Source organism: Dermacentor albipictus, chromosome 3 (genome assembly GCF_038994185.2).
Source record: "Dermacentor albipictus isolate Rhodes 1998 colony chromosome 3, USDA_Dalb.pri_finalv2, whole genome shotgun sequence".
NCBI classification, from domain to species: Eukaryota; Metazoa; Arthropoda; class Arachnida; order Ixodida; family Ixodidae; genus Dermacentor; species Dermacentor albipictus.
Window position 1 is genome coordinate 79,900,534 of NC_091823.1, and position 16,880 is coordinate 79,917,413.

General features: G+C 45.9%; 1 protein-coding gene across 1 annotated transcript in view; it reads right to left on the reverse strand.

Moving 5' to 3' along the window:
- LOC135919173 (cell adhesion molecule Dscam1-like) overlaps positions 1 to 16,880 on the reverse strand; it is a 556,253-nt gene that overhangs the window by 118,248 nt on the left and 421,125 nt on the right. The window contains exons 13-15 of the mRNA XM_065452886.2: positions 12,939 to 13,087; positions 1,897 to 2,028; positions 271 to 438 (exon numbers count right to left, since the gene is read on the reverse strand). Of these exons, the coding sequence (XP_065308958.2) occupies positions 271 to 438; positions 1,897 to 2,028; positions 12,939 to 13,087 (449 nt within the window). The remainder of the gene's footprint in view (positions 1 to 270; positions 439 to 1,896; positions 2,029 to 12,938; positions 13,088 to 16,880) is intronic.

Below are 16,880 nucleotides of genomic sequence, written 5' to 3' on the forward strand. Positions count from 1 at the left end.
TCAAATTTGTTCTGTAAAGGTATCCCTGACCTCACTGAACCAAATCGACGATTAGACGTTAGGTAATTACCCCGAATAAAAAACTTACCAGCTACATTCCTTTCTTACTTTATAAAATGGTCCAAAAATAAAATTTTATAGAATATGACATGTTAGTTTCAGGATTAGCAAAAGGGGTTACCAACTTAGTAAATACGAGAAGTGTCTGAAGTGCAAAGCGGGTCAGACAAGAACCAAGAAAGTTGAAGAGACACCCTGAAGCGAGCGCACCTTCCTCCTTTGTGATGACGCTGACCACCTCGCTGGGGTTTCCGTGTCCTAGAGCATTCTCCGCAACCACCCGAAAGTTGTACGTGGTGACGGGATTCAGGTTGCGCACCACGACGGACAGATCGCTGGGGGAGTTGCGCACTGACATTACGTCCGGGGTCCACTGCTCTGCACACGACAAAAAAAGTACAACATCACTTCCGGTGGATTAATGACACCTGGTATTCGCTAGCCAGCCAGCACCACCTATTTACTACGTTTTACAGTACGCCATTAAAACAAAACAGAGGTCCACACGGCGATAGAGACTTCAAATGCCTTGACTTGAAAGCGCATACCAGATGTCCTGTATTCATCAGTGCCTGACGAAGGCAAGTTCCCCATGTCGAAACGTTGTCTCGAGAGACACCGTTTGCTGGACAATTGTTGATCAGCACGCGATTCAAGGTTACCCAACACATCTATGAAAGTTGCTAGCTTCATAACGGAAAATTTTCAGGTAGTAAATCATGCTTGGGAAGAAAAGGAGGACCGAAGGTAAAGAAATCAATGAAAAGCATCGTCGAGCTTTTGTTCAAGTGGGACGATGCTCAAGATACCCGCGCTTGAAGTGCAGTTTCCACCTACTCAATGCGGATTGCTAGCAGTAGGCAATAATGATGACGTTAATGGCGAACGTTTTCTAACTCTATTCCTGCTTCTTCCAGCAATCAGATCCTTCACAATTTCTCATTGTGTATTTTGCGTAGCAGAATATGAAAATAGAAAGAGAGGTTTGAGTGGGCATTTCAGTCAAGTTAATACGAAACTTTCAGGTACCGCTTTAGAATATTGAGGGGAACATTGATAGATATAGTGTTAATTTGGTATGGTAGACAGTCACATGGAGTCACTTGCAAGAGAGTGAAACCGCTACCCATTTGTATGCATAAGTATATTTCAAACTGCAGCAGACACTTGTTCTAACATCATGACAATTATGCGTGCGGCTACGTATGATTTTATATCGAACGTCTGAATTCGCATTGACAAAGCGCATTTTTAGGTGTTCTAAGCTACCATTACGGGCTATCAGAACTTGGAGACCAGTTGAATCTCGATTCACACGTGCTTCTAACTTAAAAACACTTCTGTAAGGTCAGGAAGTAACTGTCGAACACTTTTTAAAACTGACGTCATGAAATCACGATAAAGTGCTCTATTACACAGTACACATATTACACACGCATCTTCCAGCATGCCGTTGGCCATCTCTTTAAGTCGTTGATGTCCCAATAATACGATCACGTAACGTTGACTGCGGGGTTGGTGGAACAAGCTGGCCGGCTGTAGGCCCAATGTACTACGGCCTTAAGAGTGTGCAACTGGCGGGTGTTCAATAGTTTTGTGTTCACCTACAGCAAGGCGTCTAAGCCTGACGATACTGAGGACATACGTAGGCTCCCAGCAAGGGCACAGCTCCAGTTCTATTCTTGACAAATAAGGCACACAAACGACAAACAGGGAGATCGAATTGACAAAACAACTGGTTTCGACAGGAGGGAGAGCTTAACTGTGATCTCCACTTTGAGTATCTCGGGGGCACATGGGTTGCACTGCAGTAAATACCACAGATGAGCCACTTACCTGAATCCCGCTTGTACTGAACGATGTAGCTGGTAAGGGGAAGGTTACCGCTGTACGGTTGCATCCAAGACATCGTCACACTCTGACTGGTCACCTCTTTAATGTTCAAATTTCGGGGGCTGTCTGGCTTCTCTGGAAGTGAGGAAAAAGTTGCCTGTCACACGCAAGGCAGAAATGGCGCTTCGAAAAATGTGGCACGAAGCGACAAATTACGTGTCGCCAGGGCGACCACGGTGAGTTGGCCGGAACCACATAAACGCTCCTTCTTCCCCCTAACAAATTCTCACATTCCACACCGGTAATAAATTAAAGTGCACGAAAGCTAGCTCTTCATTATGCGCCATGGAAGATATACCCGTAATTGGTGCAAGGAACTTTTGTCACGACATATCACGGATATACCGTTAATTATCCACTGCATAACGCTACGACAAGCGTCCCCTGTCACCTTATGGAATAGCAAGTGGCGAGGTGCATTAGCGATATCGCGTGTCCTTTTTATTGAGATTGGAACAGCATGAGCAGTGGCACGGAGCTTCACAATTCTGTCTTATTCTACATCAATACTGTCTTCAAGCGACAGCACTCATTAGTGAATCGACGAGAAATTGCTTAAAAGAAACCTATGTTACGCAGTTACCCACTTAGACCATCATAAATGTTGACTAACAGCGCCAACTTCTAAAAAAAGCACCAATAACGAAACTTAAAACACATTATGTAACTGCAGCGGCTTTTTTTTTTTAACCCTAAATTACAAGCAAGCTCAAGCCTCGAGAACAAAGCAATGCAGTGCGAGAGAGTAACTTGCACAGCCGGAGGAAAATGGCGCACTCTATTTGACTAGCAAATTGAGCCCCAAGGCTGTGTTGTAACTGCTTGGCGTTTGGACATCGTTAAACAAAAGCGGACCACGAGCTGTACCAAACAAAAATCTCTAACATTTATTTTTTGGCTCTACCATTACTTTTCCTTTTTTTCCCGCTCCTTCGCTGAAAAATGGGCTCGGAAAGATTCTGCGAAAGTGTTAACGCGATAAACTTTGCAGCGAAAACATTGCCTGCGAAGGAATTATTCACGCTCATGCTCGCTAGCGGCAAATCTGCATGCTAATTTCTCCGCGCTCTCGGAGCGCCAGTCCTGTTTAACAAGCTCTGCTTTATTAAAAACGCTAGCGACAGCAGTCAAAGAAACGATGGGACGTCTTTTAAAATTACCCTTGCGCCAATGCGTCGGACACGTGCAACATGCTGTTGCTATGGCCGCTTCGTGACAGCGTTCCCGAGGGCCATCGCCCCACGTTTGCGAAATACCGGTGTTGCGTGTGAAGGCACATCTTGCAAAGGCGTGCTGCAGAGGAACTCGAACAGTCGCAGAGGAAGGGTAATAATTAAGAAGGAGAATGCTTGCGAAAATACAGGGGGAAACCGTGGAAGTTGCTTCAGCCGTGGTCGCGTATGCAGAGCAGGTCGATATCGGAGAGATATAGAAGCATGTGGCGCGGCTTCGTTTCAAAGCACAGAAGTGCGCGTGCGTCATTCCCTTTGTCGTTATAGGCATTCGCGCAAACGTCAGCAAAAGAAACGTTGGCGCTAAGGCGTGCGTACGGGATTCGCACAATGCAAATACGCAGGCAGATCGCTGCCTAGCGAACAATCCAAACTTTCCTGATGCGGGGGCAGCAAATACGGTAGCCAACGCGAAGCCGGCGATTCAATTTGTGATCAAGGAAAAAGATAAGCTGTGTAAACAACGCAGATAATGACAGAACAATATGTAGAACCACCTGGTATTATATCACTTGCGAACATCGTGTGTACGAAGGCTTCAAGCTGCTTATTCAGCAAATCCACGAATTTATTCAGGTGCCGACTGATGGAACCTCCGGAATCGCGGAAGAGCGGATACGAAGTGCTTAGGTGTCCCTACAGCCAAATGTTGGCTAATCAATCCCTTAAGCAGCTATCGCTTGTTTTCAAAAAATAGTCATGTGGGTGTCATATAAATATCTTCCCTGGCAAACGATCGCACCGCTGCTTGCTTACTCGTAAGACTTTTTTTTAGATTCCCGCAGCTACTTCGTAGATAAAGGGAAAGAGCATATCGAATTTAGGAAGTTCATAATTCTGTTTAAAAAAAAATCAGCGACAAGGAGCAACTCTTTCGTGTTTGGATGGAGAATTGTCGTTCACTAGGAACGTCACACAATAAACGAATTTTGACAAGAATGAAATCGTTGAACAAGAAGGACGCTCTTAGGAAAAGCTAGAACTTTTGACAGAAATCCGGAGAGTCCAGAAAAGCCTTAGTGCGAAACATCTCACAAAACTCAATAAGGGCCGCCAAGATTACCTTTAGCTGTTACTGAGCAGATGGTACACAATGCTCAGCAGCCTGTTTGAAAGAATATAAGTTAGCAGTTTATCGCATCACGAATCGAAGTCGCGAGAATTTCTTGAAGTTTCATGCTTGGCTGTTTGTTAAGCCCTCTTTGAGATAGAAGTACCCTTTCTTTTATGCGAAGCATATTACGAGAGTTCAACCCAGCTCCTGAGGCGCGGCGGTGTCGCCTTGAATACCACGTGACACCGTGACGTCACGACAGAGGAGAAGTGGCTTTGGCTCAACTCTTGAAAGATGGGCTGGGTGGGAATCGAACCAGGGTCTCCGGAGTGTGAGACGGAGACGCTACCACTGAGCCACGAGTACGATGCTTCAAAGCGGTACAAAAGCGCCTCTAGTGAATGCGGTGTTGCCTTAGAAACGAGCTGTTTCTAAGGCTCAGGCGTGCGTCGCTTGCTCAGGCGCACATTTCGTTGCCGCGCCGAACGCTGCGTTGCTCGACGCTCACCGCGTCCAATGCGGGGCGTCCAAGGCGAAGCAGAGTAACGCATGAGTTGTTTCTTCGTCTAGCCGAACCAAATATAGCCAAGCAACAGCAGTTCACCAAGCTAAACAGTGGTTCAACAACTAAAATAAAGGCTAGTATGCTTCGCATCCTGGGCTTAACCTTACCTAAGCCACAGCCATTTTTTATCATGTACTTCTTGTGAAACCATAATTTTATTCCACAGTACACAAACAGGGTGGAAATTGTAAATTTTAGTAGTTATTTCTGCTCTCGAACTCTGTTTAAGGAAAATTCTACAATAAATGTGTGGTGAGGATGGCAGCTTAAAACCTAACTCTTTCTTTCCCGATTGTCCAAGATAGCTCACAGTGCGAGCTATGTTTCTGTAGCGCCTTCGGTTGTTACTTCCTTTTTACGATACACAGTGCAAATCTATCAAAGTGTGTTTTTAACTTCGTTCCACTTGTTTTTTGTAAAACGTAATGCTTGTGGCACTTAGTCCCAGGCGATATGTGTTCTTTAAGAAACAGTATCTATAACACTACAAAAATGTTTTGCCATGTTTGTTTTCTTTGCGCGTAAGTGGTGTAGAACGATACGTGGTCCCTTTCTATTATCTACTCTATTCCGGCAAAGGTGGAAAATTCTACGCAAACAGAATTTCTACAGGAACTATAAAACGCAACATAACACAGAACGAGAAAGCACATAGAACACGAAGTCGAAGAAATGTGATCTGCCAAACAGAAGTTCGCGCCCGCTCCCGGAAGAGCAATACCCGGTTGCGCGTCTCAATATTCTGGGAAGTAAGAGCACACTCAGATGCTAAAAAGAAAGAAAGGGCGGCCAAGAACCGAGGATAGGAATACAACAAACTTCTTTCTCACATCTGGCTGCGCGTAGGTATAGGGAGAAACAGAGATGCACACGCAAGAAAGCAAGCGGGCGCCCAGTGCCGCACGCTTCGCGCCACTCGAGCGCGCACGCGAGCGACCCAACCGATCGCGCGTGCGACGCCTATAGTTCGGCAACGCGCACTTTAACGTCAGGGCTGCGGCAACAGCTGTTATTCAACACGTATTGAGGAGACAAGAAGGCACGGGGTGGGCCGGCGGCAAATACGGACGAAAAGAAAGAGCTTCTTCATTTTGGCCCAAACAGGCAAACCAGAGCAGCCGAACGCTTCAAGAAGCAACACAAATGCAACGGCGAGACAAAGGAAGTCGGCGCAAACACAAAAGTCCGCGGGAGCTCACGCGCGCGGCGCTGCTGACAACGAAGCGAGGAGGCGGCTACACGCGTTTAGCGACAGAGCAACAGCAGCAGCAAGCGCAGTATAGCAGCAGCGACAGCGAGGACGGCAACGGCACAACAGCTCGGAAGCAGTCCTGCTGACTCGGCTTTTTTTCTTTCTGGACGGCGAGCACACGCACCGGGGGCACCGACGGAGTTGTGCGCTTTCAGCAACGCTGCACTTCCCATTTCCCCGCGGAATTGTCCCGCCGGGCTGGCTGGCTTTCAGCGCTGCCGGAGGGCCGCACGCTGCGTTTTATTCTCCAGTGCGTGTTGCCATTGCTCGCGCGTCCCCGCGTTTCGAATCCTCGCCACCACTTCAGCAGCCATTCCTCATTCCCTCCATCCTTCTCCCCCGAACCCGTGCCCACGAACCCTTGGAACTCGTCTGACCCAACATTGTACGCTCTCGTTTTTGTTAGTTTTATTATTTTCGACTTCCCCCTTTTCGTCTGTTTGCCTCTTATTTGTCAGTGGAGTGCGGTTCGCTGCCCTGCTTCTATCACCGGTCCGCATGCTCCAAGCTCGGTTCAGACTCGGATCAAATTCTGGCGGCCCGCCTCCTCCTCTCCTCCCCACCTACGCCACCGTCCAGGACTCACCTACCGGTCTCTTCTCCTGTTGCGCGGCTCGAATAGCCCGAAAGGGCAAGCGGAACAAGTGGGCTCTTTCCGTGAAAAGCGTTTTTTGGCTGGGGACCGGATAGATAACCTGTCCAGGTATGGAGCGGAATTAATTCCAAACTAGACATCCGGCGGCTCGATCCGTAGGCTATACTTCTTTCCTGTTTACTTATCTTTATATTTATGTTCCGATCGGCTGTCACTGCCACTTCAACTTCGTTCTCCCATTTCTTTTTCTGCGCGGTTGTATTTTTTTAATTCTCTTTACTCGAAACGAACCGTTTTGTCAACAGAATGCGTGGAGTCAGCATTGGATGAAATTTGTAATGTCTAATTTTGTTTTGCGCAATCTACTCAGAGTACATGCAGTACTACGTGCGGAAGTAACAAAAACAGTCATGCACTCGTGCGAAGCGACGCATATAACTCGACATCGCATTTAGGCTATCCTTTCGAAAACAGGCTCCCTCTTATTTTGTAACCGAATAGCCTGGAATTCTTCGTTTTCTACTGCATACACTTGCTATATGTGCGCTATCGTAAACAGCTGCCTCTGTGATGGTACAGATTACCTCGCATACTCGAACGAACTTCCCAAGAGCTACAGACAACCTACATAAGCATAAAGATGCAACTGTGGTGCCATCATCTTAATTATGCGTGACGCGCCAATGTCGCTTAGTGGTTACGGCAGTCTGCTGCTGAGCACGCAATCAAAGATCGATTTCCTTACGCAGCGGCTCCATTTAGATGATGCCAAAATGCACAAGCGCACATATACTTAAATGTATGTACATGCTAAAGAGCACCGTTGGCAAAAGTTAATCCAGAGCCCTTCACTAAGGTGTGTCTCGCACCTTCGATGTTGCTTCGTGGCGTTAAACCTCAAAAATAAATCTTCAGTGTACGTAAAAATACAGTGGCAACAGTATTTTGAAATTGGGAGTGTTCACGAAGGAGAACAACAAGGCGACGAATTTTCGAAAAATATCCTGAAAAAGATAACTGTTTGTCTGTCGAAAGTGGCAAAGGGCGCACAAGTTCTGCTCTGATCTTTTCAACAATTAGCTGCACGTTTCAACGACCTTCTTTTTAAAAACATCTAGCTGGTCTACGCAGCACTGAGAGTCCAGTTTGCCTTGAAGTGCATGGATTTGGCATTGTAATGTCCCGCTAGTCGATTGTTTAAAGTCGCAGTTGCGTCTTCCTGCCTTTCTTATTCATTGTGAAGAGTTAAAGGGGGGAGGGAGGAGGAGTTTGCGCAGTCTTCTTCAAACGAAAAAAGACCTGGGGAACATCCAAGAAGCCGCAACAGATTTATGAATCATTGGTAAGCATACACCTATAACAACGACACCTGATACGCGGAGGGCCATTCAACTCGCCGCAATTTACCACTCCCTGTATCCCCGAGTCTGAAAAACAGCAAGCTTGCGCCGACAAGGAAGACAAGCACTAAATTCAATTCGTCTATGTTGTAATCCGTTTGCAATGCCAGACATTGTACCTATAGTTTTCCACAACGCTCCCTTCTTTCGTGTCTTCAGGCAAGCTGTTAAAGTAAATGAGCGCGGAATCATACGGAAAGGGCAGGGAGGTGAAACGACCAGCAAGCGAGGATAAACCGCGTCGACCAGGCTATGCTATAACCGCGAAACGTAGCGGCCTTCAAGTGTAAGGCTTATTATGGAAGGACGTTCTTTACTTGTTATCAGCGGCTATAAAAGAAGCGCAATTGACCCATCGGCGTGTATGGAAGCCTGCCGTGTCACCGGCGCTGTGAAACGGCACAGGCGGCACGGTACACTGATTTTGCAAGTCGGAGATTCTACATTTCAACTCAACCTTTACGTTTCTTCACGCAGCTGGAGACGGCAAAATGTTAGTTCTGACATGCCATCCATAAAATTTTTCATGAAGTTGGATGGCCTTATCAGGCGAGTCAGCACTCCTGTCTGTGGTACTCCTTGTAGCGGTTTGCCGAAGGCATCCTGGCGCGCCGCTCCTCCAACGTCATTGTTCTCATCGGAAGCATCAGCGATAAATACAGGCCTCGCGAAAACCGCTATCACTTTTACGTCCGATCTCGAGGCTGACGTCAGGTGTAAAGTCAATATCAAAGTTCCTCCATGGTCCGACATGATGTCGCCCCCCCCCCCCCCCCGGGCATATATACCGTCTATTCAAATACATTCTGCCTCCACGCAGCACTGTTTCGCAGGCCTCGGGATCGGGGGCTGTCATTGTGCCTAGACTCCCGTAGTTATAAATGCCACAGAGAGTCTTTGAAACTACCGCGAGCATGTAGAAGAACCAAATTACACAAAAGCGCAATAATTCAGCCCACCAGCTCTTCCCGTCTTTCTCTTTTTCATCTGTCATTCGCCTTTCCCTCTTCCCCAGTGCAGGGTAGAGAACCGCGCTCAGTCTTGTTAACCTCCCTGCTGTTTCCTTATGTATTTCTTTTCTCTCTCTCTCTCTCTCTCTGTTTGCTCACTTCAAGGATTGTCTTTTATCTGACTTCAAGATCCCAGAACGCAGACCTCGCCATTCATTCAAGTTCAGAAGGCGCTATTCACTTTTCAAACATAAAGGGGCCTTAGTTATTAACATGTCATTGGCAAGATGTCATTTTCCTTGTGCGTGTGCTCATTCAGAGAAGGCTTTCTGCGTTCTTTCTCATCCATCCTCCTCTATTCTCTATGTAGCGCAGTAAACCGGACGTTTTTCTGCTTTACCTCACTACTGTCGCCTCCTATACATGACAAGCACCTCACGGAAGTACTCACGGCTCTGAGCCAGGCAAATCTAAACACAAAGAAAAGTGAATTTTTCTGGGGAAATTTTGTGTTAGGAAAAAACGTTTGACGGCCACGCCAATAGCACGAACGAAGCGTAGGTTCAACGTATATGCCAGCTTGTGAAAACCCACAACGCGCACGCACAGCGTGCCTTTTTCGGATTAGCGGGACATTTCAGAGCTTTCATTCCCGGGTGTGCCACAAAGCTTAACTGTGCGACAGTCCTATTGGAAACGGAAGTTCCCTTTATATGGCGAAACTAGTGTGACGCGACCTATAATTACTTGGCACAAACCATTTCATCTAATTCTGTTCTCGTTCTCCCTGATTTTAGCCTTCCGTTCGAACTCTGCATGGATGCCTCACATTTTGGAACTGGTGCTGTACTGTACCAGAGGCACCTGACGGAGCGATATCATCGCCAGCTGAAAGTTATCAGATATTATTCTTACACATTTTCGAAAGCTTTACACAATTATCCTACTACCGAAAAGACAGCAGCGGTGGTCATGGGTCTTCGTTATTTCCGATCCTACTGGGAAGGGCACTATTACAAGCTATTCGCCGATAATCAAGCACTCAGCCACTTCTTAAGTTTAGCCCAACCAAAAGGACCACTTGCGAGATGGATAGCCGAAATGCAACAATTCATTTGTGACGTCGCACACCGGCCTGGGGAGAAACTCCCAGATGCAGCGTCCTGTACATGAGTACATAAATTACTTGTCTATTTGGGAATGCACTGAAGATATGGAACTGCGGAACGGGAATCTTCATATTCCTGAATCAAGCGTGGCCAATATTATGAGACTTTAGCATGACAGCCCCAAGTTGGGTGGTCACGACGAGTTCTAGAACACCTACTGGAAAATATCGAGCAAATTTACGTGGGTTGAAAGATGTTCCATGAAGAAAGATGTTAACAGTTATGTCCGAACTTGCCATGAATGCGGACGTGCGGACATGCAGGACGTGCGGAAACAAGATGGTAATTTCTGAGTATTCTGAGCCTCCATTCGAGGTAGTTCGCCTCGATTTTGCTGATCTACAGAAAAAAGAAGAAGGGAGTGAAAAGGGCACAGTCTTTTTCAATTGCCATTGATGAATGTACGAGAATTGTATTATCAAAAGCGGGAAAATGAGATTAAAAAACTGTAATTGATGTTTAACGAACGCAAAATGTTTCAAAACACAAACGTTGTAGTCGCTAATAATGGTACTGCCTTTCACAGCGAACAACTTACTGAATGTTCTGATGAAAATTCACCGATTGCGATACTCCATAATGCGAAATGTTAGCGCAGCTGTGTACGTGTTTTCATTTCACTATATATTGGCTGGCGCGGACAATCCGCCTCGTGTGGCGCGTTGCAGACGAAGCGAAGTGGCGCAACTGCCTCGCTAAACGGGAGAACACGAGAAAGCACGTAGGCGACACGTGTGGTGATTCACAGCAGCCGCAGCAGACAGATCTCCACTCATGCAGTGCTTTGTTTCCATATATGATATCGGTGGCGTCATTGGTGAACTGATGACGCGCCATCGCTGGCGCCATCTCGTAGCGATAGTCGTTGCAAAGCCAGACTTGCGCGGCACTGTGCTTTTTTCTCACGGTTTTTGCATACGCTTCTCCTCCGCTTTGTGTCTCAGGGTTCTGCTGTAACGTCCTTCTCCGCTTTCTTCCTCGCGCTCGCCTCGCTATCGCCGTTTTTCATCCACACTTCGCCTTTGCTCTTTCATCCTTCGCTGTTCTCGTTCGCTCGGTTACAAGGACGCTGAGGGACCATGTCAACTCTCGCCGCAGGAACGGGCGCCTGAGAGCTGCGCTCTAAAATGCGCTCGATGCATTCGCCTCCATACCACCCGGATGCGAATGCATTGGCAGAGAGGGACATTGGAGATGTAAAAGGATTCGTGTCGATGTACCCGAACTTCAAGGGTGGGTGGAGATACACTTATGAAGCCGCCGTAACACACAACAACACTTATCATGCCACCGCTTTTGGCTGTAGTCCACACTTGGCAGCCTACAGAAAAAGTCAGTGGTTTCCAGCCGATGCTGCACTGGGGTTACCTGAACTTTAAGTACTTTAAGAAATATAAGTATCACCACGCAAGCAGCATCGATACCAAAATGCAGTGAGGAAAGGCTCAGATAGACGTCACGGAAGTCTCACGCCAGGTATTCAACCACGGCCGTCGTCCTCGTGCGAGAACGGATTCAAAGACCCAAGGCACTGTTTATAGGCCCTTACCCCGTGTCAAAGAGATCCAGACTGCAAGGAAACATAAAAACCGTATCTTATGAAACAATGGAACAACAGAAATGACTTGGATTGAAAATGTTGCCCCTTACCATCGTAGGAGGGGTGTAAGCAAGGCCGGGGAGGATATAACGGTCCAATCACCAGAAAACGAGAAGGCACAAAGTCGCAGAATGAGGACAAGGAAGTTGGAGGCAGAATAAACGTGGATTCCGATATAAGTACGTCTCTTTTTTAGGAACAACATTACAATAATATTTCTCTCTCTCTCTGTCATAGCGATCAATTACAGATAAAGCCAGAATAAAAATATCAGTTACAAATTTTGGAAATGATCCGGTGCTATCCCAGTTTACGACGTATTTTCACAATCTTTAGTGATTGCTAGCTCTGTTTAGAATTATACAAGGTCGGGTTTGTCACTTTCTTCAGTACCGATGATATATATTTTTTAATCCATTGAAGTATTCACTCTCACATATTTGGTTATCCTGCAAGAATAGTGGAAACTTTGAGCTTATTAACTCCTAAGGAGCACGCCGGAAACCACGGTTAACTAGTCGAAAATACGTTATGATGTTGAATCGTCTTCCCGTATCGGTTCCTTCAAAGTTATAATACTTGTAGTCATCTTTAAGGAGTAAGAAAATATGATATTTGTAACTCATATGAGCTGGAGAAGTCAATGAACTAATTAATATATAATCCGCATGTTTGGACCTATTTCCTATTTTTAGCATTCTGCACTGCTTAATTGGTTTTCTCTTTTGATTTCATTTTGATATTATTCGGACATTGTGATAAAGCCCACGAACAGAAGCGGAATGAGGATACCTGTCTCCTGGCTAAGACTTGAAGGGATACCCAACTGTTGGCTCAATCTTCAACTGGTCACAATAATACAAATCAATAAGGACCGCTACAGATAAAATTTACCAGCACAATAACATTGAATATTGCAATCCTGCTTCGTTGAAGAACCGTTGACGTCTAAAGCTTATGGACCACATGAGCGCGATTTAACATGAGGTGGTATATATATATATATATATATATATATATATATATATATATATATATATATATATATATACGCAGGCTAGGTAGTAACCTGCTTTTCGGGTATGTAGCTTGCACAGCTGTGCACACTAGCAACAAACTTTTGAAGCCGACTGTACCTTAAGCCTTGTTACCGGTCGCCCAATCTTACCCTGAACAACGACTTGAAAGTTTGTCTCGTCTCTCCCGTAGGCATTCGAGGCCATGCAGGTGAACAGCGACGAATCACGGCGGTCGGCGGATTTAACGTGAATTTCGGACACCACGTGTTCGGGCAACGTCGTTGTTGTTTCTTTATACCTGCAAGGAATAAATAACGAGTGTCGTCAAAGGCCTACGCTTACACATACAAATAACATTTATATAAACTCACAATTGTTTCTGCGAGCTGGAACGAAAAATAAATGTTGCCATCAAGCATAAAAACAAAATGAACACACCCTGTCAACAAAACCAGATTGAAGGGCCGGCAGTTTTGTGGTGGTAACAAAGATTCCAACATTACCGCATAGTGTCGGGCCGCAAAAGACAATGAATAAGTCATGGCAAAAATAGCTCTTAAGGCGAAAGCCTTAAGTGCCGCATGGGTCAAAATCCCATTGTCCGGCGTTACCAAAAAATTAACCGTCCAGCGTTACACCACCAAAATTCAATGGCACCAAAATTGATGGTGCCACCGACGACGTTTGATGGGAGTCAAACCGCCGACCATTGGTGGGACTCGAACCCACTACCTTTGGTGGGAGTCGAACCCAGGTCCAGTGGTTGGACAAAAATTCAATAGTAGACACATTTATGGTGCCACCATTGACGGTCGGGCCCAACACCACTGGTAAGACTTAATGAGAGCAGCATTCCGGCTGTTACACGAATGCGCAGTTCGTTTTTTTTTCGTATAAGCGCATGCGCAGTCTAGACTGCTTCACATGTATAAACCGATTCAGTGGCACAATAAGTTTATTTAAATGTTTACGATTGGTGTGTGTTTTTCTCTTACGTCCGCGTATTTTCTGTTGCGGAATAGTACTTCAGCACTGGTAGGAGTCGAACCAACGACCTTTGTGGTTAATTAGAATGAAGTTCATTAAGGCAAGGTTAATTAAGATAGAGTTAATTAAAGCACTCGCACCCATGACTTTTGGTGGGAGTCGAACCCACGACATTTGCTGTTAATTAAGGCGAAGGTAATTATGGCACACTTGATTAGTTATGAGTTAATTAAGGCACTCGAAGCCACAACCTTTAGTGCGAGAAAACAAGTAGTAGATAGTAGATAGTAACGCATTCGAATGAAAATGTCAAGTAATTTAATGAATGTCACGTGAGCGCGCAGGCTTTCGCATTCATCATCTTCAGCGTATGCTAAAGTGACTGTCAACTTTTCATCTTCGAATACTTTATAGCTCCCGCTGTCTTACTATTATGAAAATGCCAGCGCTGCTTCGACGGCGAAATAATTTTTCATTGTGATAAAAAATTAGCGTTACGACGGAAATTTTCTTGCGGCATTACTGAACATATTTTCTGACCTTCAGCAAGTGGGCACAGAAGCCAATGGTGCGAGAGCGAAGGTAGTCGCAGACTACGAAGCTACGATAAAAGACGCGACTCCAAAAAACAGTTGTAAGTCATTGCAATACCCGTCAAGCAAGTAGCACAACCCCACCCAACGACGTCTCCCTCCTCCGGTACCGTAACTGCCCTCCCTGACTTTGTGGGGTGAAATCACTTGCTTTCTTCACTGTTCCTGGACGTGCTGTTTATTTCTATTTAGTTTTAAGCAAATATTTCATTGCCTCTTCCCCCCACTTTTAGGGTGCTACCTGCAGTCTTGCACGATTGGCTGCTACAACACCTGGTGCAAACAAGCACCGGTTAGAGTGCTAACTAAGGCCCTCCGCAGTGGAAGGTGGCACACGTAAAGAAATTCATGCTCTGCCCGTGAATCCCACATTACTTAAAGGACTACAGCACCCGATCGAGTGATACAGTTATGCGCTCTCTGCTGGTCACCAAGCGCCCTTTGTATAGAGAGGCCAAAAATACGAAGCTCTTATGTTTTCGTCCTTTTATTCATGTTCCTAACGACACTCGCAATCATCCCTAATGTTTGGACAACCACATCGATGATTGTACACTTAGAACTTCGTTTAGTACGTCGTTCCAAAATTATTCATCTTTGGAATAACGCGAAAAATGAGGACGTTCAAAGAGCCGACACAGGACAACTCTGAGTACCAACTGAAATTTTATAAAAGAGAAAATAATAGTGTTGGGAACGTGAAAGTCGCGCATATAGCCCACGACGAAACCGCATTGTGCACGCGTTTAGCGTATCCCTCGCATGTCTGCGCCTTGGACAAAACGAAAATACGCACGTCTTTACCACCGTGGTGGTGAAGTGATAAGCCCCCATGGCCTCTCAATGTATGCGTCGAAGCACGGTTGTGAGATATAGGGTGCTATAACATAAAGCTATTCCAAACTTTTCCTTTCGAAGTGTGCAATCAACCCTCTACGATTGGTAAAAAAAATTTAGGGTCGCCGTACTTCGCCTGTCTGTACATGGAACGTCATGAAACCGCGATAGCTCCCCATCTGATATTACGTGCACACACTGAAAATGGATGACTCGACCGAACAAAATAAAAATAATTACTTCTAATTCGACGCCATTTTGCTGTTGGCCCTCTGCTATTGGTCTGCGCATAACTGCGCGTGTCTGTCACACGACGTCATAAAACCGCGAAAACTCACCGCGTCAAAATGACGTGTAGCGTTAATCATGCATTAATATGCAGGAAAAAACTGATTTTGTTTTCGGTATAGCCGAAGATTGCCCCGTTCTGAAAAGAATAGAGGATGGTTGCTCGCCGAATGTTCAGGCACTGGCTACTCGCACCTGTCGGATAGCATGGATTTATTTGTGTATAATTAAACTTACTGTGTGACAGTGTAACTTTATCGAGCCCTTTCGGCATGTATACGGCATCAATCTGCCAACTCTTTTTTGCTGAGTAACCATTTTAGCAGCATTCCTAACCTTCCACTGCACGCCACCGCTATTTTCGACCAGCCACCGCAAGCTAAGTAAGGGGAAGCGGACCAATCGCAGACGCCGGAGCCGCCCTCTTCATTCGATTATCTATGTTCTCTGCGCTGGCTCAGCCCCATCAAAAACCTCTCCACTTGAGCACGCTCCTCGCTTCTTGTCAGCCACTTAGATAAGAAAAACTGCTCAATGTAGGCAATGTTATTCGTTTTGAAGGCAAACAAAAGTGACCTCCTATAAACGAGGAGAACGTTTGATTAGGCTGTTTAGACAACGATGCGGGTCACCGCCTGATGTTTGCGTCATTGGTTACGTAAATTTGGCGTCAGGAGATCGGAATAAAAACAGATTAGAATAGTTTACCTTATAGGACCCATGTTCCCTTGCAGCCGCCGTCAAGTCCACGCAGTCGCGTGTATAGTCACGTTTCCTCGGGACGCCTCTCTCGTAACGCAATGTAATCAGAGAGCGGCGACATATGTCTTTTTTCCCCTCAGTGGGTGCGCTTCCCACGGGCAGTCTGTACGGGACAATGTAACTGTGACTACCTCAATAAATTTTTCTGCTCCAACCTCTGATTCTACGTTCTCGATCTGCAACAAGTGTGAAATCTGATTTCTAGTTTGTGGTGATAGCCGCACATGCTAAACAATCACAACAAAAACGAACCATAGGTTCACAAGCCGCCACAGCCTCAATATCAAGACACATCTAAAATTGTTTTTTTTCCTGGAGAGAGCGATACTTGGTTGGCTTTATGCAAGCTTCTGCTTCTTTTATTGCGATACTAATTATGTGGACACTCAAGGTGCATTCCCTCCGGCGTCACCGTAATGTTCCGTATAAAGTCCCAAGTGTGATAAAATTGTGGCCGTGCACCATATACTGTGGGTGCGTGTGAAAGCGTGCGAGGGTGAACAGATAATTGTGCCTGGATCTCGCACGCTCAAGGAAGGAAGGCGGGAAGGAAGCGATCGGTCTCCCTTTGCGCAAAAAGCACTGGAGAATAAGGGGGGGGGGGGGAGGGCGTTGTACTTTGAC